Here is a 21,485-nt window from a genome sequence, read left to right on the forward strand (position 1 = left end):
TGCTGCCCTCTGGGCCGTCCTTGATCCTCTTAACACAGGTGCCAGAATGGCACCAGGCCCTGCAGCTATGGCCTGAGCATATAGGGAGCAAGTCTCCTTTCTTCCTGCTTTAGCCCCTGCCCTTGGCCCCCTGTTGCTGAGAAAAGAGCAGGGATGGTGGGGTAAGACATCCTGACTCTGAGTGAAAGATGAGGGGGGCGGGGGCTGGCCTGGCTGGGGGCCTCTGACCAGCCCGTCCTGTCTGCCTCCTCCACCGCAGCCCCAGGATGACTACTCAGTCCTGTTTGAAGACACCTCCTATGCAGATGGTTACTCCCCTCCCCTCAATGTGGCCCAGAGGTATGTGGTGGCTTGTAAGGAGCCTAAGAAAAAGTGAAGCTGGCTGGCAGACTCCCACCACCCTCATGGGGGAAATCAACAAAGGTGTTCTGTGATCAAATAAATACTTTTCCCCCTCGCCAGAGTCTCCTGGGTTTTACTTCTCCAAACACTCTTGCCCTCCCCAAGCAGGACAAGTCGGGGAGCTGGAGGCTGCGGGGACAGCTGGCCTTATTGGGTACCAGTGGGCATTTACTCTTTCAGCACAGGTTTCCTCTTGGCTTCCAACAGAAGCCTGCATTGAACCCAAATCATATTTTGTTCTTGAGGCCATGGGTCAAGCTTGTTTCACACGCTCCCTCTGGAGTGATTCCCGCTGAACACCACTCCCAGCCGTGAGCAGAAGCTGAGGTCCCAGCCAGCCGTCTTCTCAGCGTAGTCAGCATCAAAGCGCTCATTCTGGGCCACAGTGAAGGTGGTTTTCCAGTCCCCAGCCTTGCCTTGTAGGGGAAGGAGGGGGCTGAAGTCCTGCAGAGGGGGCCCCTGGCTCAGGGCGGGCTCTGGCTGCTGCTCCCTCCCTCCCTCAACACCCATCCCGGCTGGGCACCCACCTCTCCTCATGAAGGGGGAAACGTCATGGTCCATGATGTCTTCGGGGACAGTGGTATAGTTAGTCATGGGGTTCTTCTTCATCTCCTCAAAAGATGTGTGCTGGGCAATGTGGTCCACGATCTCCTCTGGTAGGGAGCGCCCCACAAACTCCAGGATCTTCCAAATCTCCCTTTTGGGATTCTAGAGCAGCACAGGGCTCTTCAGTGAGGTTTGGACTGCTCACTGAGCAAACAAAAGGGGATCCCCCTCTCCAGCCTAAGAAGGGACCTGGCCACTACCACTAGAAACTCAGAGCCAGCTCCTTATCTCACTCATCCTCTCACCTGCCCTGTGATCCTGTAATAAGCTGTGTTTGGTTCCTCATGGGTGAGGACAAGGACGGTGTTCTTTCATAACTGGTCCCAGGGTAAACCCTTGGCAAACCCTTTGGCAGGGAGAATAGAGGGCAGTGAACTGCTGATCAGTGACTGCACATGGGGCTGACTCAGGTACTAGAGATAAGAGCTGTACAGAGTACCTGGCACTGCGGCTGAGGGAAGGCAGGATGCAGAGCCAGGATGGGTTGGGCACTGCCCTAGGGAGGGGGCCTGAGAGGGCTTTGGCAGGCCTCTGTGAGGATCCTGCCCCCCAAGTGCGACATGGAGGGAAGCAGGAACAGGTGGTGTCACCTCCTTTATGTCTTCGTAGAAGAGGTAGAGGACAGGATGGGTGCGACTCAGCTCCCACCACTCGTGCACGTGCTGGTACCAGGACCCATAGGACACTACGGAAGAGGCAGGGCACCAACATGGGGGTTGGAGTTAGTTTTAGCTGCTGCTCCTCAGCTCTGCCCCCCTCCTTCCTCGAGTAGGGCCCACCTTTCCCGGCCATGAACTTCTCCAGGAAGCTGTCCCAGGTACCAGGATCAGGGTGCACCTTGGCCATGCAGTGGAAGTGGTAATAGGAGACAGCCACATCCTTTGCATTGCGGGCAACATAGACCACCTGCAGGGGCAGATCACCTCAACCCCAGCACCATCACCACACAGCACGCCCCACACCAGTCCTGGGCCCCCCGTCCTGCCCTCCTGTCACCCTGGACAGCATCCCTGTGAGGGAGGTTATCTCTGGTAAAGGAGGAAACTGAGGCTTAGAGGCTGACTTGAGATCTCTCAGTATAGGTATTACTGGGCTGGGATTTGAGCCTTGCTTTGATGCCAAAGTCCTAGCTGGTCTCTGGAGCCATATTTTACATTAATCTCTACTGATGCCCTCACACCCAGATTTGGAGCAAGACATGCTGGGCTCCCACCAGCCCCCTCTCCTGAGAGCCTGTGATCACCTGGGCTCTGCCTTTCTCGGGTCTGCATTGAACAGCCTCACTTTCCTGGTTGTCTGACCACCACCAGATCAAGAGGCAGAGAGTCTCCCCCTCAAGATGAGAAAAGGCTCGAGGAAGGAAGGAGACCTTCCCAGAAGGACTAAAGCTGGATGTCCCCAGAAGTCTCCCCTTTGCTTCCCCTGCCACTTACTTTGATCTTCTGATCCAGCAGAGACTGGGGCAGGAGGGCCAGTGGCAAATGCGTCTTGAGGAGCCGTGGGGCTGGTGTTTCTTTCAGAGTCTCGAAACCTAAGCCATGGGTAGGGAAAGGTTTGGTGAGCTGGAGCCCAGGCCTCACTCCCTGCACTCCACTTGCCCCCAGCACCCCCCCACACACCTGAGGGAAGCCCTGGGACTTTGAACTCAAGGAAGGGCACACGGATGAAGATGGGGGCCCGGTGACACTTCTCTAGGTCACCACCTTGGTAGATCATGTCCAGTATCTGGCTCACCCAAGTGGTGCCTAGAGAGAGAGGGAGATGGGAACTGGAGGTGAGCAGGGCTGAGGGTGTGCCCCTGCAGGCCAGGGTGGGGACAGCAGCCCAGGAGAGGGTGGGTGGCCATCTTCACCTACCGGACTTGGGGTAGGTGCTAATCAGCAGGTCATCGGGCTGGGGCTGGAAGCTCTGCAGCGGCCCCAGCGCTTCTGCAAAGAACTTGACGAGCGGGACCCCCTTCACGTACTCCTCTGGGTAGCGGTAAGTGTCCTGGACTAGCTCCATGCTGCTGTGTCAGAGACCAGACCCCTTACTACCATCACGACAATACCATTTGCTGAAGTCTTGCTTTAAGATGAGGACACTGAGGTTTGAGAATGCTGAGCAACTTGCCCAAGCTCACAAATCCAGTGAGTGGTGGAGCTGGGGACTCAAAACTCCAGTGCAGTGCTTCCCATTCTGGCTGCGCCTTTGATGTACCTGCAGAGCTTTCACAATCCCAATGCCCAGGTTTCATCCCAGACCAATTAAAGCAGCGGTCCCCAAACTTTTTGGCACCAGGGACCGGTTGCATGGAAGACAATTTTTCCACGGATGGGGGTGGGGTGTGGAAGCAGAGCTCAGGTGGTGATGCACCACCCTGTTTTCCTAACAGGCCACAGACCGTGGCCCAGGGGTTGAGGACTGCAGGGTTAAAGCACTCTCTGGGGTGAAGCCCAGATATCAGCGTTTTTGAAGCTCTCCAGGAGATTCCAGCCTGCACTTGCAAAACTCTAGGGCCTGCCCATCCTAACTCCCTGCCAGCCAGCTTTATTTTCTCTCCCTACTTCCTGCTGCAGAGCCAGCCTCCATCCAGTGGGCGCCTCTGTGGCCCCAGCCCCCACCCGTTCCCCTCCTTGAGCTCTGCAGGCTGCTCACATGCAGAAACCCCCAGGCTGACCAGACCTGTCATTCCACTTGCCTAGCCACACTCTATCTTGGCTTGGGGACAAACATGGCCAGTTGAGCAACTGAGCTTGTTTTGGGGGCCAGAGTCTGGTATGTGAAAGAGCAAAATTCTGATGACTCGGCAGAAGGAAGGGAGGGGGATCCAGGCCAGGGAAGAGCTGCGCTGAAATGGGGATATCCATGGGGAACAAGCAGGGATGGGAGAGGCCGGAGCAGAGGGACCAGCCACAGGAGCTGAGCAGGGTGAGGGGGATCTGGCCCAGCCCACTGCCACTCTGGCACTCACCTGACCTCTCAGGAACCTGGCCTGTGCCCACCTCGGCGTACTGTGGCTCAGTGTGCGTGCAGTGTGGTCAGCACACAGCTGCTCTCTGAGCTGAAGATTTTGTAATTCTAAAGTGGGAGGGATCTAGAGCCAGCGCTGGGACTTGGCAGTCCTCCCAGAAGGAAAGGGTGGAGTTTGGGGTGGGGGAGCCTCTTTATTACCCTCCTTAGCACCCCAGCTGGAGCCACACTTAGAATGACCTAAATAGGCTGAGTGTGGTGACTCACGCCTGCAATCCTAGCACTCTGGGAGGCCGAGGCGGGAGGATTGCTTGAGCTCAGGAGTTCGAGACCAGCCTGAACAAGAGCGAGACCCCGTCTCTACTAAAAATAGAAAGAAAGTAGCTGGACAACTAAAAATAGAAAAAATTAGCTGGACATGGTGGCGCATGCCTGTACTCCCAGCTACTTGGGAGGCTGAGGCAGGAGGATCGCTTGAGCCCAGGACTTTGAGGTTGCTGTGAGCTAGGCTGACGCCACGGCACTCTAGCCCGGGCAACAGAGTGAGACTCTGTCTCAAAAAAAAAAAAAAAAAAAAAGAATGACCTAAAACGTCAAGATGTGAATTTAGTGTGTAGAAAACAAAAGAAAGACTAAAAGGAGAAAGGGCCCCGATAGTGGTTTGGTTTGTTTTTTGAGCTGTAATCTGCCTCTTGACCTGCCCCTCTGAACTGCCCCTGCAAGGTCAGGTGGCTTTTTCTGATTGACTCTGTGAAGGAGGGGGAGAGGGCTGAAGGGGAAAGATGGACATGCACTAGGCAGGCATGGGGCAGGCCACTCACCTGCCCACTCGCTCCAGGCCAGCCTTGAAGGTGCCAAGAGTTCTGGCCCAGGGCCCAGCGGCCCAGGCATTCCAGGCTCTGACCACAGGCAAGTCCAGAGTGATGTGGGTGGGCAGGGTGAAGAAGTTGGGGGTGGAGCAGACCAAGAAGTTTCCTCTTGAGGCAACACAGGATAAGTAGCATGAGGATGCTGGAGCCTAATGACTCTGGGAGTGAGCCCCAGCTTCACGCTCCCGGAGAACCTCACAGAACATCACTCGTGGCTGGCAGAAGAATGACAGCCCCCAGAAGGTGCTTTTCTTCCCCTGGGTTTGAAGGCAGCTCCACAGACAGAGACAAGAAGAGGCTGGGGCTCGGAAGCCACAGGCCCTCAAGGGAAGAGAGCACTGGACCTTCCTCCTCAGGCTTTGTCCTCACAATGTGGATTAAAGTCCAAAGTCAAGCCAGGCGCTGGAGGCAGGTAACAGTCTGAGTAAGGGTGTGAGTCTCCGAAGCCTTCAAAGACCTATGTGACCTCAGAGGCCAGCTGGGAAAGCTGAGGCAGTGGGGCCTCCAGGCAGAGGAGGGGCTGGTCACATTCTTGGGCCAGTGGTGGCCCCTCCTCCTTCCTCTGTTCCTCTCACCCAAGCCCCGGTGACCAGCAGGGGCCCTGCCAACTTGCTCCATCCTGTGCCCTCCCCCGCCCCACAACAAACACCAGAAGGTACCCTTAACTTAGACTTTTTATTGAACTCAAGTAAAACCTGGCAAGACCCATGGGGGTGGGGGTGGGGGAGTGGTGTGTAGCACCGAAAAGGAGTGGGAGGAGGGTTAGGGACACTGAGGATCAGTCTCCAGCATGTCTGTCCAGTGTTCCTGTGGAGGCAAAAGGGATTGGTCCAAGGCAGCCCAGGGGATGGAGGAGGGAAGGGAGGCTGGGGCCAAAGCCATCTCTCACCTCTTCTGATTCCGACTCTTCTTCCTCCTCAGTGCCCTTCCGGCACAGCCAGATCAAGTCTCCCCAAAGCACTGAGTTCTCACAGCTACCAAGGCGTTGTGTGAGAAAACAGAGTCAGGCACCAGAAGCCCCCTCCAGGCTAGGCCCTGGGTGCCTGGATGAGGACTCGGCTGCCTGGGCCTGGACTGGGCAACTGGGCACCCTCTTCCCAGAGCTAGACCAGGCAGGAGCAGGCGTAGTGAACTCACCTAGGGCATTGGCCCTCTAGGGGCAAAAGCTGCCCTGGTTCTTCCCGAAGGAACTCCTCTGCCAGGCAGATCACATGGGCCCTTAGGGGGCAGCCAGGGTGGGGGCAACACAAGGGATGCTCTTCATCCTGTCAGAGGTGGCAGGCAGGTAAGAGGACACAAGGAGGAATGATGCATTTCTTCATAAAGCATTACTATGGACCGGACACTGTTCTGGGGCCATTACATCTGTGGTCCCCAACACCCAAGCTGCAGCCCAGTACTGGTCCATGGTCTATTAGGAAACAGGCTGCTCATCACCCCCTGAGCTCCGCACCACGTCCTCCCGACCCCCGGTCCATGGAAAAACTGTCTTCCTTGAAACTGGTCCCTGGTGCCAAAAAGGTTGGGGACCACTGCATTACATAAAACAACCCTATGAGGCACATATTACTATTTTTCACATCTTACAGATGAAGAAACTGAGGTACAGAGAGGGTAAAATACTTGCCCCCAGGAACTAAGCTGTCCAACTTCCTCTGAGCATTAGCAGTGATTATGTGACAGCCTGGCCACTGCAGCCACACCTGCAGTTCCTTACAGGCCAAGTAGCCGCAGGCAGTTCACATCTCCCAATGGCAAGTACTCAACTATTTACATTCACTGAGAGCTCAGATAAGCCAGGCCCATCATCTATTAATTCGTTAAATATCTGCAGTAGTGAACAAGAGCTGCCCTAGTGGAGTTTAGTAAGGGGGTGAGGAGAGACTAATAAGATAATAAAATATATAGCATGTCGGACAATAGTAAGTGTTAAGAAAAAAAAAAGGGGCAGGACAGTGCACAAGAAAGGTGCAATTTTAAATAGCGAGTCAGGGAAGATCTCACTGAAAAGGTGACATGTGATCAAGACAGAAGGTCTAGGGAAGTCCCTTCCAGGCAGAGGGAAAGTGCAAAGGCACTGATGTGTTCGTGAATGGCCACAAGTACTATCATCCCCATTTTAGAGATGCGGCAGGGTGACCAAAGTGTGTCTGTGGTCCCTCAACAAACAACTTGATCCTAAGTTGTCTGGACCCTAGACCCGCCCCTACGTTGGGAGGATCTCACCTGGAGCAAGTGAGCGCACAGGGTGCAGCAGGCCTCAGCGGTGCCCGGGTCCAGCTCAGGCTCGGTGTCAGCACAGGGACTGGTGTGGCACCTCGGGACAGAGCCCCGGGGCGGCGGAGGCCCGAAGGCCAGCGGCACGTGTGGCGGCGGCGGCAGGCAGAGATCCTGGCGGAAGTCGGGGCGCAGCCATCGCAGTGTCAGCGGGAGGCGCGCCCAGGGAGGCACACGCAGCATGTGCGCCAGCACGCGCAGGTGGAAAGCGAAGGCCGCCTCGCCGCGCAGGCGCCGACCCACGTGCGCCAGGCGGCGGGAGGCTTGTGGGTGCTGCCAGGCCCACTCGAACTGCAGACGGGGTACAAGAGCGTCAGGGCAGGTCGGGGCAGAGGGCGGCCTGGGGCAGGCCCCAAGCCCCGCGGCCGGGTCTCCTTTCTTACCCGAAGGGCGGCCACAGCGGACGGGAAGCCGTGCACGATCAGCACCATCTCCCTGGTTAGGGGGGAGCGGAGAACGAGGGTGCGGCCCGTGAGCCCCCAACACCGTCATGCTGAATCCCCTGGCCACAGTTCGGAGTCCTCACACCCGGCTTCAAGCCTAGCCGCGAGGCCCCACCCCCTCCGGGGAGGTACGTCCCGCGCACCTGCCAACCTCAGGCCTCGCTCCAGTCCCAGGTACTTGACGGTGTTCAGTTCTTCTCCTTTCTAGGCTCTATTCCAACCCCAGCCTTGCTCACCAAGCCCCCGTCGCCGGACCCCAGCCTGGATCATCAGACCCCTCCCTAGTCAGCCCCCTCCCCCGCCCTGAGTCCCACAGCCGAGGGCCACAGGGCACCGCCTCCCTGTCGCGCTCCTCCCCTGTGATAGGCCCGCCCTTGTCACTAACCCCCCACCCCCACCCCCCGTTCCAGCCCCATCAGACCCCACACCAGCCCTGCTCTCTATCACTGGCCTGACTCGCCCCTCTCCTCAGGCTTCTCCCCCGCGGGGCCCGCCTTCTCCATGAAGCCTTCCTTCTTGACACAGAGACCCGCTCCCTCTTACCAGGGCCCTCGCCCGCTGGTCCGCCAGGCCCCGCCTTTTTTGCGGCCCCCATTGTGCTGCTGGACCCGTCGAGCCGGGTTGACGGTAAACCCCACGTAGACGCGGCCCCGGTGCCGAGGGTTCAGGCAGTAGAGCAAGTAGACGCCGTAGAATCGCCCCGGCCTCACCGCGCCCCCCGCGGGGCCCATCGGGGCTTGTGGGTAAGGGGCCGCCGCCGGGGCTTGACTGCTGTGACCTAGGACCCCAGGAAAGGCGGGGCTTCTAGGGCTGTAAGATGCTTGTTTCGGAAAAAGTGCTTGGGGACAATCCCGAAGAACCGTAGACGCCACAGCAGTGCGGCCTCGAGCCCCCTTTCTTGACTGGAGAGAGGTTTGGAAACCCGCCCACAGAACCCATGCTGCTACGCCAGCCTCGAGGGCCAGCCAATGAGCGTCGGCTCCAGCAGGGTCCGTCCTTACGCGCACTCTGATTGGCTAACTCATGGCAAGCGTGGAAACTCTTGACTATTGAAAAGCTCGGCTTGCTTGAGGGCGGAGTACCGCGTTTACCTACGCCTTAGTAAGGGCGGAAGTAGATGCCCTAGCGGAAGTGGCTTCTGTAAGGGCGGAAAGCAGAGTGGCCCGGTTACGAGCTGGGGTTCTATCCCCGCTGGGCTGCCGCCCCAGCTGGACGGCGGGTATGGAACTCAGCGCCGAATACCTTCGGGAGAAGCTGCAGCGGGACCTGGAGGCGGAGCACGTGGTGAGTTGAGCCGCCCCAACGGGAGAAAAGTGTTCGTGGGGGACGCGCGCGGCTTCATTCATATTATTCTGCCGGGTAGGAGGTGGAGGACACGACCCCCAACCGTTGCGCGTCCAGCTTCCGAGTCCTGGTGGTGTCCGCCAAGTTTGAGGGGAAGCCGCTGCTTCAGAGACACCGGTGAGGCCCCGGGAACACTCCGCACAGCACAGTCAGAACTCGGACCACAACTCTGGCGGCTCCCCTTTCTCCTGCAACCTAATTCCCTTACCCCCTACAACGTGGCCCCATGACCTCAAGTATCCCGCCTTCGTGTCCCTTGCTTCGAGTATTTCGATTTAAATCCTACCCTTAACTGATCCCACGTCCTGGGGACTACAAACCTTGGGGACACCTACAGTCTCCTGAGTCACCCTAGCTTCGAGGGCCTAGGTCCCATCCTCCGACTCCTAACCCCATCTCTCCCCCTAGGCTGGTGAACACGTGCCTAGTGGAAGAGCTCCCGCACATCCATGCTTTTGAGCAGAAAACTCTGACCCCAGAGCAATGGGCCCGTGAGCAGCAGAAATGAGGGACCAGGACCTGCACAGCCATTAAATTATAAATCAGGACCAGCGTCTGTGTTGGTGTGTTGTATGTGGGAGGGCGTTGAGACTGACTTTAGGACCTGGCCTCTCCCTGCCCTCCATTGTTTTACGCTGGACAAGGCCCTCTCCCATCTGGGCCTCTGTATCCCTGCTTGTGAAATGAAAGTTTTATTGTTACAGTTCCCTCCAGGGTCCTCCTCCCAAGCCTTCTCCGTGTAACTCTCTGTAGACCCCTAGGGGCCCGTACTGCCACTACCCACCCAACCCCAGAGAACTGGGGGTTCCTGCTTTCTACCAGCCTTCAAGATGCAGAGATGAGAAAGTGCTCAGGGTTTCAGAGCCCTGGAAAGTTGAACAAGCCTCTCCCTCTCCCCAGCACCCTCCTAATATCAAAGGCGTGTTACAGGATTCCACACATTCTCTGCAGGTTCCCCCAGCCCTTCGCAGGCCTCAGGGGAAGTGATACCCAAGTAGGAGCTCCTCAACACCTGGAATCTGATGTTTTCTGGCCCACTGGAAAAGGTCCAGTGGCCTCATAGCTCTGGGCTTGATGTGGCCATAGCTGACCCTGGGAAGACCATGAGGTTTTCAGGAATTGGGGCTGTGGAGAGGGGATAGGGATGGGATTAGAGCAGAAAAAGAAGGCTGACCTGAGTCACAAAATTGGGGTAGGTGATGCTCCTGTGTCAGTCTCAACCACAGGTTGTTAGGGTTGGTAGGACCTTGCACAGAGGTCACTGAAACCCAGGAGGGACAGCAAGCGACCCAGTTGGGGCCAGGGCTCTTTGGAAGTGAGAAATTGCAAGTTTCACCCATCACCCACTCTGTTCCCTTGTGTTTTCAAGACCAATTTCTCAGTCCCTAAATTACGTCCGACCCACCCCTACCTCCCTTTCTTGTTCCCACCAGAGAGAGAATGGGCCAGTAAAGCTGAGAGTCATGGTCATGACTAGTTAACCCTTCTGGGCTCCAGGGATCATTTCCTGAACTTTTTTTAGTTCCCTTGGGCCAGGAGGAGAACTAGTGACTGAGTCTACTTATGCAGACCCCGGAAGGGCCCATCGTCCCCACTGTGCGGGAGAGGCTCAGAGCAGGATCATCGCCTCTTTAAGAAGCCCAGACCACACCCCTGATTGGATCCACCTACCACATTCATCGAGCTATGACGAATCCCTCTCCCGTTTTATAGATGGCAGCTGAGGCCTGGAGAGAAGTGACTTACCCAGGGTCACATAGCTTGCATAAAGGGTGAAACCCAAGTGGGCAGATAGGGACGTTTCTCCGTCTGCCTCATGCACTTCTCTACCCAGGTAGTTTTCTATGGCATGCTGAAGAGGAGGGGTCTGGGAATGGGGCCTTTGGTGGCCCCTGCATGATATGTACCAAGTCCTGCTGTGGCCAAAACACCCATTCCAAACAGCCCTGTGTCCTCCCGGCTCAGGGGATCACCCACTAAATTGGTCATCAGAACCTATTCCCAAGCCCCGCCTCGACATGGCCTGACAGGTCTATTCCTTCCAGGTCCCTTGCACAGAGGCCAGGCCCAGGGAGGACCCACAGTAAGGGCTGAAGACGCAGAAGCTCTGCACAGGGGAAGGCCCTGAACTTGAAAGGGGAGACTTAGGCTATGACTCGGGATCTCCCTTCAGCAAGCTGGTCTCACTCTATGCCTCAGTTTCCTTACCTGTAAACTAGGGTCAGGCTGTTGTTTTGCTTCTAAGCTTTTTACTTAGAGAAGGTTTCCATGTTATTTTTATTCTTTGGGCCTGCAGTTTAAAACATGGCTACCACGCAAGTGCTAGTCGGTTCAGTTCCCCACAAGCAACAGTGCCAGTACAACTGCATGCAACCAGATGTTTTGGTTGACTAGGAAAGGCAGATTTGGGATGAATATGGAAATTTTTGAGGCCTTAGGCTAGGGCTTTGAATAGCTCAGACCTGCCAGCTCTGAGGAACTGGGAAATGGAGAACAGGCTCGGAAGCACATCAGCATGGGTGGTTCCCACCCACCAAGGCCCTGTTCCTGTGTTGTAGGGCATCTGGAGGCACTCCCCTACCCCCACCATGGGACAGTCTCAGCAGGGCTACTGGGGGGAAGCGCAAGGGCTAGTCAGTTCACCAGACCCAGCATCCAGATGACCAGTCATCAGAGTCTGAGAGGTACCAGAAAATAAAGCCATTTTATTATTTTTTTCTTATCTGCCATGTGGCCCGAGGAGTGGGGACTGAATGGAAGGTTGTGAATGGCTGGACCCACTGAAGGTGCTGGGGCCTCTACTTGGCCTGAATGGTCTCCTCCAGCCTATCCAGGCGCTTCTGTAGCTCCTGCACCGTGGCCTGGAGCTTCCTCATCTCTTCCTCCAGCCGGGATACGACATCCTGAGGGACCCAGTGCTGCATTAGGCCGAGCTCCTCCCTGGGTTCCCCTTACCCTGGCATCTGCTAAGCCGTTTCGCAAGAGCCCCAGGCCTTGGGCCCTTCTGTCTCTCAGCAGTTGCCGCCTGGAGACCTACAGGCCTGTAAACCTAAAACCTGTTTTCTGAGTCCTCGGGATTACCCACTCCCAGCCCCCAGAGGGTTTCACTGTTGTGAGTTTGAGCTGCCACAAACACCAGCCCTACCCCATCTGCCTATCCCAACTCCCCTGCTGCCCCACCCTCTCACCGAGCTGGGAGTGCCACTGGCCTCTGGTGCTGCCCTCCTACGCCCAGTGTCCAGGCCCCGGTTGACCCTCAGCTCCCGGCTCTTCGGGGGTACGTAGCCATCCTTGAGGGAAATGAGGAGGGGCCCGGCATCCCGACCCCCCAGCCACTCCTCAGCTGTCATGGCAGGGTCAGGCCCTGCAGTGGGGGGATACAGGTCCTCCTGGAACAGGTCCGACTGCGGGCAAGGCCAAGGCTGGTTAAGAGAGTACTTACTGCAACACCACCCTGCAATGCCCTGAGGTCAGTGCCCAGCCCGGAAGCCCAGGGAAGGGCATGGGAGGGTCACCTTTCTAGGCACTGTCATGGCAATGGGCTCACACCTCCGCTCATGCAGCTTGTAGAATCTGTGAAAACAGGAAGGTGAGCAGTGCCCACAGCATGGCTGGGCGGGGGCCAGCATGTAGTTAGCACTGCCCAGGGAGCATGCTCCAGTCAGGGTCAGGGGTCAGTCACCTGGCAATCTCACACTTGTTCACCTCCAGGCCACGTTTGGGCATGTAGCCCATGCCACGCTGGGACTCCTTGGAACTGAACATAGAGAGATAGTGCAGGAACGGGGCCTCAGAAGTGATCTCAAAGTACCGGATAGAGCTGTCACCCTGCAGGTGGCAAAGGGAGAAGCAACTCCAACAGATGCCTTGGCCCTGGTCCTCTCCGAGTCCTCCCCACCCACCTCCCTGCCCACCCCCGCCTGACTGGCCACCTTGCCACAGAGGTAGACAATGTTGGTGTCGGGATCAAAGAAGGGCAGCAGGACACCGCTGCTTGTGTCCAGCTCCTGCAGGGACAGTGGCTCCTCCAGGTGCTTCTGTAGAGACAGGTGGTAGGTAACAATGGGCTGGGTCACGTCAGGCCCTGGGATGGTGATCTTTACTAGACAGTGACCCGGTGACAGCCATCCCACACCAACCAATGGGAGCCCCATCTCATGCATGGGTAAACTGAGGCCCATGGCTATCTGGCCTGGCAAGTGGCAGAGCAGGGACTAAGCCTCCAGTCCTTGAGACAGAGTCTCACTCTGTTGCCGTGGGTAGAGTGCCATGGTATCAGCCTAGCTCACAGCAACCTCACACTTCTGGGATCTGGCATTCCTCCTGCTTCAGCCTCCTGAATAGCTGAGACTACAGGCACATGCCACCATGCCTGGCTAATTTTTTCTATTTTTAGTAGAGACAGGGTCTTGCTCTTGCTCAGGCTGGTCTTGAACCCCTGAACTCAAGAGATCCTCCCTCCTTAGCCTCCTAGAGTGCTAGGATTACAGGCATGAGACACCATACCCGGCCACGCCTCCAGTCTTGACTCCCAGCCCAGGGGCCGGCCCTCTGCTTCCCAGTTTGGCACTCACTGTGTCCCACAGCGCCACCTGCCGCTCGCTCATGCGGCTGAAGCCCGTGGTCAGGATCTTTCCATCTGACACGAACACAGCACGCACAGGCCGGGTCCCCTCGTGCAGACGGTCCTTCTCCTGCAAGGAAAGGGAGGTGGTAGGTCAGGCACCCACACACACCCTAAGGGGCCAGTCCCAGATGGGAGCAAGGGAAGGCAGCATCCAAGCGCCTGGTTGATGGCAGGTAAAAGGGATAAAGGTCCTAGGGTCAAGGGTCAGGGTTCATGGTGACTCACAGCTACAATAGTGCCTTTTCGGGGCTCAATTATGCGCACGCGCTTGTCGCGGCAGGAGGTGCAGATGAGGGCTCCGTCTCGGCTCCAGTCCACGCTGTAGATCGTGTCTGGGTGCACGTCTGGGCCCAGCGTCAGCACGGCCACCCCAGTGCCCACGTCCCACACCAGGATCACATTGTCACAACCTGTGCAATCCCCCCCAGTGCCAGAAACCATGATCCTCCTGCCCTCATCCATGTCAGGCCACCAGCCACCCCTTGTCCCCCACCCCCTGTGGCACCTGCACTTAGCAGCACGTTCTGGGCTGTGGGGTGCCAGGTCACGATGCCCACGCGCTTGGTGTGGCCCTCCAGGGTGATAACGGGCTCCCGTAGGGGCAGTGTCAGGCCCCCATCAGGGATCTCCCACACCTGCAGAGAAGGGGTGAGTGAGTGAGTCTTTGGGGCTCCAAATGTCAGATCCCATCCTGGAGCCCTCCTCCTAGCCCCTGGGTCCCCATCACCACTCACCATGACTGTGCAGTCCTCAGAGCCACTGGCAATGACATTGTCATTGTGTGGGCACCAGGCAATGTCCAGCACAGGGGCTGTGTGGCCACAGACTGTGGGTGCGTTCTTGTCCACACGTCCAGTCTAGAGGGCACAGGAAGGCCTTTAACAAAAGCACTTTTGCCCTCCAAACCCAATCCAGCCTCCCTACACCCACTTTGGAGAGGCCTAGAGAGGAAGGATCTGGGGTCCCTGGGAAGTGGACCAGGGCCTGGGGTGGGGAGGGTTTGTTCTTCTCTTTGCCCCAGTCCCAGAGTTGCCTGGGCAAACCCCAGGATGTGAGGTCCTGCCCCTACCTTACTGGGAGACCCTGGCCAAGTTCCCACCAGTCTCTATCTCAGTCTCTAGTCTGTGCCTGAGGGTCGGCACCCCCACCCCAGTGTCCCGGAGTGAGGCTTCCATGGGCATAACAGGCCAAGGCCTGGGACCCAGGACAGGTGTAGGGTTGGGGCTCTTCAGGGAAGAATGTGAATGGTGGTGCTGCAGGGATGGGTCCTGCCAAAAGGAGGGATCCGAGGAAGTCTGCCATAACTGGCCCCCAGGCAGGAACAGAAGTTTGGAAATGGCCTCTTCCGGGGACAGCTGCTTCAGCAGGGCTTCCTGTGTAGAGAGCCATGCAGGGCGCGGGCCCAGCTCTCACCCCGACAACCACTTCCTCTTCTTTTTGCTTCCATCGGCCCTTTTAAGGTAACAGCTTAGGGCCCATCTTCCCTTCCTGTCTTACCCCCTAAAGAGCACAGGAGTGCGCTGGGGTGGGGTGGGCAGACAGAGGTGGAGGGGCAGCTCGACCAGAGGGAAAGCTGGGCTGGGGAAGGGAGAAGGCCTCTTGCGTCATCTCTGCCTGTGAGCTGGGGGCTGGAGCTTACTGGGTCCCCAAGGGCTCAGCCTGGCTTCTCAGACAGGCCCCAACCTGGAGTTCCTCCCAGCCCAGAGAACACTGCTAGGCCTGTCCAGACCCCATCCCAGCCCTCTCTGTGCTTCTGAGGGGAGAGCCTCAGGCTGAGACCCAGGAGACCTGGCCCTGGGTCTGCAGGCCTTGCTATGTGACCCCTCTTGTGCTGTCTCCTATCTGAGCTTCAGTTTCCACACAGCCACAGCATGGAGGACCTGGAGGGAGCTTAAGGCTCATCCAGCACAGCTCAGTGTTACAGATGACAACATTGAGGCCCAGGAAGGCTTGGTGACAATCACCTAATCAGGACCTCCCGAGAGCCAGGGGTTAGGTGCAGGATCTGCTGTGTCCAGCCGCTCACCTTGCCGAGGGGCAGCACCAGGAAGGCTCCTCCCCCGCTGGCCTCACAGATCAGGGCCACGAACTTGGGGTTGACGGCACAGAAGCCACTGTCCCAGGTGGTCTGTGAGACACGCACGTCCTCATAGCACTGGTCGGCCTTGGCCGGCTGTCCAAACACGTGGCGAAACTTGCTAGAGCGGACCACCTGCCGGCTCATCCTGGGGGCACACAGGTTGAGAGCTTTTCTCCCTTCAGGTCAGCTCTGATCTTTCAGTGGTCCCCACCTCCCCCAGGACATCCCTCAGTCCGAGCATCATCCCTGGGGGCTCCTTGCCCCTTACTCTCTGTGGCTGACAGCCTGCCACCCTCCCTGCTCACCTTCCCCATCCCCCTCACTCCTGTCTAGCCGGCAAGCCCACCTTCTCCACCCACTGCAGGCCACTCTGAGCCGCCCTTTCAGTCCCGCAGCCTCAGCCTCTGCAACAGAGCTGGTGTGGAGTGGTGCCCAGCACATGTTTGTTGACTGGCCTTTGGATGCAGAGCCCTTCGTTTCTAATGGCTCAGATTCCAGGGCATCAGCCCAGATGGCAGAGGGTGGGTTCTCCCTTAGTTACTGTGTCCAGAGGCCACATCCCTCATACCCACATGGAGAGCTTCCTAAAGGCAGGGTCAGGGGCCGGCCCTGCCTCACCTCCTGGCACAGGGCTGGACACACAGGAAGAAGTGTGTGGAGGTCTGCCCAGAGGGAAAGAGGTGACAGGATGGCTTCCCCAGTAGGTCTCTGGGCACCAGAAACCAGTGATGGCTCAGGTCCCAGTACCTCCTCCTGCCTACACCTCTGCCTCTCGCCTCTGCTCTGAAAAAGCAGGTGCCCTTAAGTGCCATCTCCACCCCCATGGGAGCTACACACAGGAAGGCAGAGGCCAACCCTGGCTTCTCTGAGGTCCAGCTAGGATGATTCCCCCCACTATGGCTGGGTGGGGAGCAAGGAACTCCAGGGGCCAATCCTGTGCCCAACAGCGTCGCCTTCCTGCCCAGTGAAGGGGCCTGTGCCATGCTCAGAGGACACCCTGCCCAGAGCCTTCTGCCCACCTCCGCAGCTTCGCCCATTGCCCTGCCTTGGGCTCCAGCCCCCAGCCCACCCTGGGCCGGGGGAGGAAGCTGCTAGGTCTGCCGGCCCGAAAGCTGTGAGGAGGTGTGTGAAGGGCCCCAGTCTCGTGGGCAGCCTGGGTCTGGGGAGAGGGGAGCCCCAAACCAGAGGTGGGGGGACAGGAAGCCATCGCCCCACCCTGCCTCCTCCCCCACCGCAGGTACCAGGCCCGGAAACCACGGAAAGGGGAACTTGGTCTTTTCTTGTTTTGCTCTCAACCCCTTCCTGTCTCCAAGCCCAGGGCAGCTGCCCCGCTCACCCCACCCTGCGCCCCACTCCCACCCGCAGAGACTCCCATTCCGGAGTCTGTGTTGCCCCGGCTCCCCACCCCCATCTTGGCTGCGGGGGCCCCTCTCCCTCATCTCCTCGGAGCCCTCGGGTCCCTGACGGCCCTCGCCCTCCAGGCAGCGTCCCTCCAGGCGGCCGGACCCACCGGCTCCCTCGCCCCAGCCCTGCGCGGTGCTGACAGCCCGCCCGCCCCCGCAGCCCGCCGGCGCCCACGCTCGCGCCTGCCCCACAGGTGGCCGGTGGCCGCCAGGCCACCCCCGCCGCCCCGGGGGCCCCAGCCTTACCTGCTGCCGAGCTGAGAGTGGAGAGTGACCCCCCAAATGGAGGCGGAGGCGGAGGCGGAGGCGGAGGAGGAAGGAGCGGAGGAGCCGAGACGCGCCCGCTAAGGATGCTCTTGTCAAGACAATGAATGAGAAGCGGCCGAGCGCCGCCTCCTGCGGGGGGCAGCGCCCCTCGGGGCGGAGCTCTAGGGGCCGGGCCCGCCCCCGACGGTCGCCGCCACCCGCGCCGCACCCGCCTCCGGCTCGGCGACAACTGCGGGACCCAAGCACATGCTGCTGGCCGGTCGCTCCGAATCGAACCTGCACTTTTTAAAAATGTCAAAATGCAAAAATACCCGATTCTTCCTCCCTCATTCAGCCCACTCCAGCCTCCTCGCCATCCTTTCCCCGGCATTCGTGACAGCGCCCTGGCAGCCCGCCAGGCCTCCGAACGGACCCCCGCGCCGCCGGCAAGGCAGGACAGCGAGGGCGAGGGGACCCAGGTTCTTGTCCCAGCTTCTAGGTCTACTCATGGGTGGCTTCAGGGATCACTTATCCTCCAGGGTGTCCTATCTTCACCTGGAGCACCCTTGTCCACCTGCTTCACAGGGCTGTGGCACCGAACAGCTGGAATAACCTGGCATTACGGAGCACAGGGCTGGACACACCGGAAGAAGTGGGCGGGGGGGCCTGCCCAGAGGGAAAGAGGTGACAGGATGGCTTCCCTAGTAAGTTTCTGGGCACCAGAAACTGGTGATGGCTCAGGTCCCAGTGTCTCCGCCTCCCCACACCTCTGCCTCTCACCTCCGCTCTGAAAAAGCAGGTGCCCTTAAGTGCCATGTCCACCCCCATGAGAGCTACACACAGAAAGGGAGAGGCCAACCCTGGCTTCTCTGAGGTCCAGCTAGGATGGGTCCCTCCACAGAGGCCATGGGTCAGGCTCTCGGCCTGGTGGGAGGACAGAGGAGCCCGGGAGCCAGTAAGACCCAGGCGGAAGGAAGAGTCCGCTCCCATCCTGCATTCAGAGTGTATCGTGCACAGAGCACCAAGGCCGGCGAGAAAGGCCTACTCTAGAGCCTGGTTATTTTCCAAGTGTGACCCCTGGCTGTCACACCTGCTGACAAGATACTTAACCTTTCTCAGCCTCGGTTTCTCCCTCTGTAACAGAGCCACACCTACTGAATAGGGTTATGGGGGTGATTGCCTAAAATAACCCAAGAAAAGCCTTACGCACCTCATGGGAGAGTGGCAAGTGGCTTAATAAATGTTAGCTCTTATTATTGTTTACAGAGTATTTGGGCTGGGCCTGAAGGATGAGAAGGAGCCAACAGGCAAGGCTCGCAGGGGTCCTGTGGGCTGGGGGACAGCCTAAGAAAAGGCCCAGTGATGTGAAGAGGTTCAAGAAACAGCAAGGGACTGGTTCGAATCCTATTCCACCACCGATTGAATGTGTGCTCTCGGGCAAGAGGCCTAACCTCTCTGAACGTCAATTTCTTCATCAGTACATGAGGGATAAATTAAGATTTGTCCTGCCCACCACACAAAGTTGAGGCTCTCATGAGACAATGCATGTAGAAGTGACAGAACCTGATTGTCCCAGTAGGACTGGACTGGGCTGCGAGGGGGCAGGGACTGTGATGTGCAGTCTCCAACTGAAGTGATAAGAACAATAGCTGGTGTTTACTGAGTACCTACTATGTGGCAGGCACAGCTCGAAACACTATAAATATACAACACTCATTTAATCCTTAAACGCCCCTAGATGGCGGCTACTATCTCCATTTTACAGATGAGGAAACTGAGGCACACACTGCCCTCAACTGTGGAGAGCCCCGTTGCCACACAGAGGACAAGCACATTGGTGAAAACCATGCCCCCAAAGGCAGTGAGCCTGACAGGCCTGGAGAGGGAGGGGCTGTGGCAGACAACGCTGCTTCCAGACACTGGGCGGCCTGCGGCGCTGGGAGCGCGTGGACAAGGGGCTGCCTCAGGGGACAGACTTGAGGTCAGTGCGGGAGGTTCAGGGAGGCAGATGTCCACAGTGCACAAGACTGAGTTAGTTCAGTGGCAGGCAGTGAAGGCCCTACTGCACAGCTTTCCGTGTGTTTGAGAAGGGCTGACGCTTGCCTAGGAGGGCGCGAGAAGGGCATTTGTCTCTCTCATTGCGGCCGGCGCGCCCTCTTACCTCTTCACTCCTGGCAGTACCTGGACGTTCCTGTGAGGAACCAACCTTTCCTCAGGCAGTCCACGAGGTTCAGGAGGGGTCCGGGTGGGTCCATGGCCCAGGCTTCCCCAGCCAAAGCAACCTTTTTCCATTGCTCAGGGATGGACACTCCATTCAAGTCTACACAATCAGAAGCTACTAAGAGAAGGAAGCCCTCTTTCCACGGGGGGTTGGTAAGCTGATAGGATATAAGCCCAGCACCAGTAGTGACCATATGTCACCATGTAGTAAAAGCCAGCCAGAATGAGCTCGCACAGAAGACTGCAGAGGCAAGATGTGTAGACAGACATATCCTTGACATCATTTGAGTATCTGGATCAAGCTATGCCTGAACCCCTTAACTTTTCTGTTACATAAGGCAACAAGTTCCTTTTTCACATAACCTAATAAGTTTGAGTTGAATTTCTGGTGCTTGCAACTGAAAGCATTCTGACTGGTACACCTGCCCTGGAGGGAGACAGGACCAGAGGCCCTTCCAAGGAGCCAGATACATACAGTAGAAATGAACTGAAATGTTGGGATAAAGTCCAAACTTCTTAGCAAGGTTCACAAGGCCTTCTTTGGTCTGTCCTGCCCTAAACAGGCTGTAGAACACAATGGGGTCAGTCAGATCTGAGAACCCTAACTTCACCGTCTCCTTGTCACCCCTGGCCAAGTGAGGTTTCCTCATCTAGAAAATGTGCACAGCAGCTATCATTTTATAGAGTATGAGGACTGATTGAAATAATTTATAGTGAATGCTGGGCATCATGCCAGTAATCACGCATGAGTGTGCAGGCGTGCTTCCCACCCCCTGGGCTTTCCTCATGGAGAAAGCATGGCCCTAGAACCACACAAGTAACATGTTGTCCTTGGGAAGTCACTTCCACTTGGAGTTTTCTGCCCTCCAAATGGTGGTGTTCTCTATATACACATGAAAAGGATTCTTTTCTTTTTGTTTTCGAGACAGGGTCTCACTGTGTCGCTTATTTTCCATCCCTTTCCTCATCATCCATCCAACCACCCACCTGGTTGTATCTCAGGCAGTGTGCTTGGTGCAGGGAATCCAGAGGCTAATTAGGCACACCCCTAACACTAGAGAGGATCTGATCAAGAGATATGGGCTGGTGACCCATGCCAGGCCAACAGCACCCTGCGACTCAATTCGAGGCCTTTAATTGGAGCTTTCTGTTGGGTGACTCAGATTACAAGATAGAAGTCTAAGAGATGCTGGTGGTCATCTCACCTTCATATGAAGCAAAACTGCCTGAGAACAGACCCAACCTAGAGGACAGTAGGGCCAAGAAAGGAAGAGAGTTAGACAAAGTCACTGTCGAAGACCCTGGATCTAGCCAGACTTGAAGCTAGCCCTTTTCAGTTATGTGAAGCAGCAAGTTCTGTTTTTTTCTTACCAACCTTGACTTAGGTTTCCTTTTTTTTTTTTTTTAACTTTTGGTGGAAATAAGGTTTTATTTTATCTGTTTTTAAAATTTGAGCCATTTACACTTTTAAACTTTTCCTGTAGAAATTTTCAAATACATGAAACTAAAAGATTTAAATAATAAACTCTTGTATTCATCTTTCAGCTTTGACAATTGTCAACATATATTGGCAATATTTGATTCAAATATGGCAACATTGGCAAATATTGATTCATTTCTTCTTTCACATTATTTTCTTAGAATGTATTAAAATAAATCCCAAACATCATAACATTTCAACTTAAATACTTTGGCATTTACTTATAACAGATAGGGACTTTTAAAAATCTCCTAGATTGGGCAGGTGTGGTGGTTTACTCCTGTAATCCCAGAACTTTGGGAGGCCGAGGTGGGAGGATCACTTGAGCCCAGGAGTTCAAGACCAGCCTGAGCAACATAGCGAGATTCCATCTCCAAAACAAATAGAAAAATTAGTGGGGCGTGGTGGTACGCTTCTGTAGTCCCCTACTTGGTAGGCTGAGGCAGGATGACCGCTTGAGCCAAGGAGTTTGAGGTTGCAGTGAGCTATGATGATGCATGCTACTGTACTCTAACCCAGGCAATGGCTAAAAAAAC

The 21,485-nt window shown here is 56.8% G+C and overlaps 5 protein-coding genes across 6 annotated transcripts in view; 2 read left to right on the forward strand and 3 right to left on the reverse strand.

Moving 5' to 3' along the window:
• Nucleotides 1-457, forward strand: part of CCDC101 (coiled-coil domain containing 101) — a 25,159-nt gene extending 24,702 nt beyond the window's left edge. Inside the window, exon 10 of the mRNA XM_012660257.1 lies at nt 260-457. Coding sequence (XP_012515711.1) covers nt 260-376 — 117 coding nt within the window. The 3' untranslated portion in view covers nt 377-457. The remainder of the gene's footprint in view (nt 1-259) is intronic.
• Nucleotides 1-4,027, reverse strand: part of SULT1A3 (sulfotransferase family, cytosolic, 1A, phenol-preferring, member 3) — a 6,578-nt gene extending 2,551 nt beyond the window's left edge. Inside the window, exons 1-8 of one of the 2 annotated variants that reach the window (XM_012660255.1) lie at nt 3,962-4,018; nt 2,865-3,013; nt 2,628-2,753; nt 2,442-2,539; nt 1,788-1,914; nt 1,599-1,693; nt 930-1,110; nt 619-818 (exon numbers count right to left, since the gene is read on the reverse strand). In XM_012660255.1, the coding sequence (XP_012515709.1) occupies nt 667-818; nt 930-1,110; nt 1,599-1,693; nt 1,788-1,914; nt 2,442-2,539; nt 2,628-2,753; nt 2,865-3,012 (927 nt within the window). In that variant the 5' untranslated portion in view covers nt 3,013; nt 3,962-4,018 and the 3' untranslated portion in view covers nt 619-666. Of the gene's footprint in view, nt 1-618; nt 819-929; nt 1,111-1,598; nt 1,694-1,787; nt 1,915-2,441; nt 2,540-2,627; nt 2,754-2,864; nt 3,017-3,961 lie in introns of those variants that run through there. The other variant, XM_012660256.1, reaches the window with a different exon arrangement.
• A 1,480-nt stretch (nt 4,028-5,507) lies between these two features.
• On the reverse strand, nt 5,508-8,452 carry SLX1A (SLX1 structure-specific endonuclease subunit homolog A (S. cerevisiae)). The gene is given in 7 exon segments (XM_012660258.1): nt 5,508-5,636; nt 5,719-5,790; nt 5,793-5,803; nt 5,967-6,094; nt 7,056-7,397; nt 7,490-7,541; nt 8,093-8,452. Coding segments are annotated over 6 exon segments (765 nt in total). The 5' UTR covers nt 8,281-8,452; the 3' UTR covers nt 5,508-5,636; nt 5,719-5,746.
• Nucleotides 8,453-8,572: 120 nt separating this feature from the next.
• Nucleotides 8,573-9,444, forward strand: BOLA2B (bolA family member 2B). Its single transcript, XM_012660259.1, is given in 3 exon segments — nt 8,573-8,833; nt 8,913-9,010; nt 9,302-9,444. Coding segments are annotated over 3 exon segments (459 nt in total). The 3' UTR covers nt 9,402-9,444.
• Nucleotides 9,445-11,578: 2,134 nt separating this feature from the next.
• Nucleotides 11,579-17,419, reverse strand: CORO1A (coronin, actin binding protein, 1A). The gene is made up of 11 exons (XM_012660261.1): nt 17,250-17,419; nt 15,547-15,745; nt 14,255-14,377; nt 14,026-14,155; nt 13,746-13,930; nt 13,468-13,587; nt 12,826-12,930; nt 12,576-12,721; nt 12,409-12,466; nt 12,082-12,297; nt 11,579-11,796 (listed from the first exon to the last, which is right to left on the reverse strand). The coding sequence occupies exons 2-11, from the start codon at nt 15,742-15,744 to the stop codon at nt 11,692-11,694; spliced, it is 1,386 nt and encodes a 461-aa protein (XP_012515715.1). The 5' UTR covers nt 15,745; nt 17,250-17,419; the 3' UTR covers nt 11,579-11,691.
• Between the last annotated feature and the right edge of the window lie 4,066 nt (nt 17,420-21,485).

Source organism: Propithecus coquereli, unplaced genomic scaffold, assembly GCF_000956105.1.
Source record: "Propithecus coquereli isolate 6110/MARCELLA unplaced genomic scaffold, Pcoq_1.0 Scaffold66, whole genome shotgun sequence".
Taxonomy (NCBI): domain Eukaryota; kingdom Metazoa; phylum Chordata; class Mammalia; order Primates; family Indriidae; genus Propithecus; species Propithecus coquereli.

Coding starts and splice junctions, on each gene's coding strand:
- CORO1A (XM_012660261.1), bottom strand. CDS start 15,744: ATGAGCCGGCAGGTGGTCCGCTCTAGCAAGTTTCGCCACGTGTTTGGA. Junction 14,156..14,254: donor CTGAGGACTGCACAGTCATG/GTGAGTGGTGAT, acceptor CCTTCTCTGCAG/GTGTGGGAGATCCCTGATGG. Junction 12,722..12,825: donor TTGTCTACCTCTGTGGCAAG/GTGGCCAGTCAG, acceptor TGCCACCTGCAG/GGTGACAGCTCTATCCGGTA.